At 33.1% G+C, this 3,186-nt stretch overlaps 1 protein-coding gene across 1 annotated transcript in view; it reads right to left on the reverse strand.

Moving 5' to 3' along the window:
• LOC106298030 overlaps positions 1–486 on the reverse strand; it is a 2,403-nt gene extending 1,917 nt beyond the window's left edge. The window contains exon 1 of the mRNA XM_013734137.1: positions 37–486. Within this exon, the coding sequence (XP_013589591.1) occupies positions 37–486 (450 nt within the window). The remainder of the gene's footprint in view (positions 1–36) is intronic.
• Between the last annotated feature and the right edge of the window lie 2,700 nt (positions 487–3,186).

Here is a 3,186-nt window from a genome sequence, read left to right on the forward strand (position 1 = left end):
CTTCAACAAAGTTTTGTTCTCAAAAAATTGTCCGACCTTAACAACATGGAGCAGAGAAAACTTTGACATTTTATGTATGTTCTCTTTTTCAGAGATCATGGTATCAGCATCATAGTCCCCATCCTCATCAACTGCGACTCCTTTCCGCTTTTCATTCTTCTTCTCGCTCTGCCTCTCAGCATACACATGAGCTGATTCGTCCCCACTGTCAAACGAGTTTTCTTCCTCTTCATCAGTACATGGATCGGCTGGCGATTTGTTAAGATCAAAGGCTGCTTCATTCGGATTCTCAGCCTTGGCTTTACATTTTACACACAATCGAGTATAATTACTCTTTTGAACAAAGCGAACAAAATTCTGAAGCTGTCGATCGTTTGCAATGATCACAGGTGGACATCCTGATGTATTGATCAACTCAGCAGGTAGATAACTCAACTCCAAATCGGCTATGATTTCTTCTTCCATACCAAAATCCTCCAAAACCATCTTTTTTAATTCATCTAAAGTACAATTTGATTCCACTAATAGTAGCCTACCCCCTTTGCCATCAGCTGAAAAAATCCATCCCGTAGTTGCACCTAATTTCCAAATACCACATGTTGTATAGATATGCATCTAATCTAGAACAAGAGTTTCTGAAAATCACAAGAGAAACTATGAAAAAATCATAGATTCATGAAGAAGAAAGGCAAAATCGTTTTTTTTTTGAAATTTTGAGAAAAGAAAATCGATCAGAACCATTTTAGGAAGTTAGAATATTTTGAGAATATTTTGTTAACCGAATTTCCTTAATTTTCGCCAAAAACAGGTGATCTTATCTGTAGAAGACACCTTCTACAATGCGTAGAACCATGACAAAAATATGGAATGAAATTTCTACCTTTTGTAGACGTTCGTGTAGTTTCCAGATTTCACGTTCGAGAAATGTTAGAATACTTGTTAAAAGTAGAAACTGCATTTTTTCAGAAAAGTAGATATCTTTACAATTAGTAGAATGCACATTTCCCATATTTAGATATTGAATCAAAAGTAGATTTTACGTTCCAAAACAAGTAGATGGACATGTATATTCTGGATTTTGCTTTCTACTAACCCAATTTCGGTAGAAGACGAATTATCCTTTTAGTAGAACGTAAATTGAAAATTCTATTTATCAAGTTTTTCCAAAAAAATAAAAATATGTGCTTGTGTATATGGGTGTTCCATTAATTGTTTATATTTTTAATTATTTTTTTGATTTATAAAACTATTTATTTTATTAAGATTCAGAAATGAAAGGATAAAAGGGAGATAAAATGAAGAAAGTTGGATTTATACCATAGGAACAACTATGTTGTTTTTTTATTCTGTTTTTTTGGCAATTTATGGCTTTAAGATGGGATTATGCAAATTGATAGAAAAATGTCTACTTTACCAAACCTTTGCGTTGTAGTAATTAATGCGTTAAGTGGTTTTGGTGTAGAAGGCACAGAGCATCCCGATCAACTGATGACGGTTGGAAGGAGCCTTCTCTTTCGCATCCCTCCATGCCCACCGTCCTTATGTAAGCCTCGTCCGATAAGAATCCCTCCCCGACGTCGTACACCTCCACCCCCCTCCACGGCATTGAAGGTTTCCAAAAGGCAAAAACACATAGATCCCAAAACATTTGGATGAAAATATATTTTCGTAATTCCTCACTATAAATGTAATTCTTAAATTTTCTTTCAAAATCAAGAGATCATGCCACTCGGGATGATGGTATGATGATATGTTGTTGTACGTTTTAAGCTATTGTATGATGATATATTTGTCGATATTATTCAACGTAAATAAATATAGTTTATGGATTTGTGTCGATAGAGAAACTGGAAAGAAAGAAAATTTTTAAAAGAAAGAAATGAGAAGATGTTTGATACGACCTTCGATATTTTACAAATGATATTTTCAAGTAATTATAAATATTATTCAATAGTAATATACTAATATATAAACAAAATATAATTGCAAAAAATATTTGATGGTAATTTTTCTTTTACTAATATTTATAATTTTTTTTAAAAAAGCTTTACTATTAAATATATTTATAATTACTTAAAAAAAAAGTTTTTGTTATTATCTTAGTATATATCTATACTATTATTTGAGAAGTAAATTTGCTGATGTGTCATCTTCTCTATAATATTTGGTATTTTTTATTTGTCATATTTTTAATAATTTTAGTTAGTAAAAAAAACTTTTAAATAGAAACAAGTAAAACCATAAATCTCTGAACCCTATACAACATCTCTAGTGATAATCCGTATATCATATTATATAAATTTTAGTTTTAAAAGTTATTAATTAACACGATTGTCACATAATAATTATATATTTAAGATTTTGACTTGTATTCATAATCAAAAAAATACTTTAAGAGCTTTATCGGCCGTATACATACACCACATCCATGGATGCTCTTCCCCTCCATGGTGTCCACAAGCCATAAGGCCACACACGATAGACGTAAGACCACTTTTAAACTTGTTCGTGGATACCTCATCGCTCAAACCATCAACGAATACCTAGTTCCGATTTCAATTAATCTACTACGAACTGTTGCCTGTTGGTATATGAATCTGGTCTCCTCCGTCGTAAAGAGCAAACTACCCATTTGGTTTAAAGGCCTACGTGTCTTGACTTTGCGGAGATCGTGTCCTTGTTACACATAGGCGAGTTTTGAGCATCTTACAAACACATCGTTTATGATAATGCTAAAGTTTAAGCCAAAGCAAAAGCTTATTATTACCAAAGAAAGAGTGTTAATCTTTAACGTGTTATAAATCATGGAGTGGATTGCCATTAACCAGGTCCGGTCCAAGACCGGCCCAATACCTAGAAGATGGAGAGACGGCCGAAGCCCTAGAGAGAGGAGAGAGAGAGCCGACTTCAGGAGAGAGAGAGAGGCGGCCACAAAGCTTGGAGAAAATGAAACTCTTTCATTTTTCCTAGTAGATGTAATCTTTTCATCATTATGTATTAGTAGTTTTCCTAATCCTATTGAGTTTAGGTTTTGGATACTTTCCATTTATCTTCATTTTGTAATCATTATATAAAGGAACTCCCTTGATCATTAATAAGAACATAGAAATATTCAGTCTCTAAACTCTCTAATTACAACACGTTATCAGCACGATAGACTCCAAAACCCTGAGACAAAACCTAACC

Source organism: Brassica oleracea, chromosome C6 (genome assembly GCF_000695525.1).
Source record: "Brassica oleracea var. oleracea cultivar TO1000 chromosome C6, BOL, whole genome shotgun sequence".
In the NCBI taxonomy this organism is placed as follows: Eukaryota; Viridiplantae; Streptophyta; class Magnoliopsida; order Brassicales; family Brassicaceae; genus Brassica; species Brassica oleracea.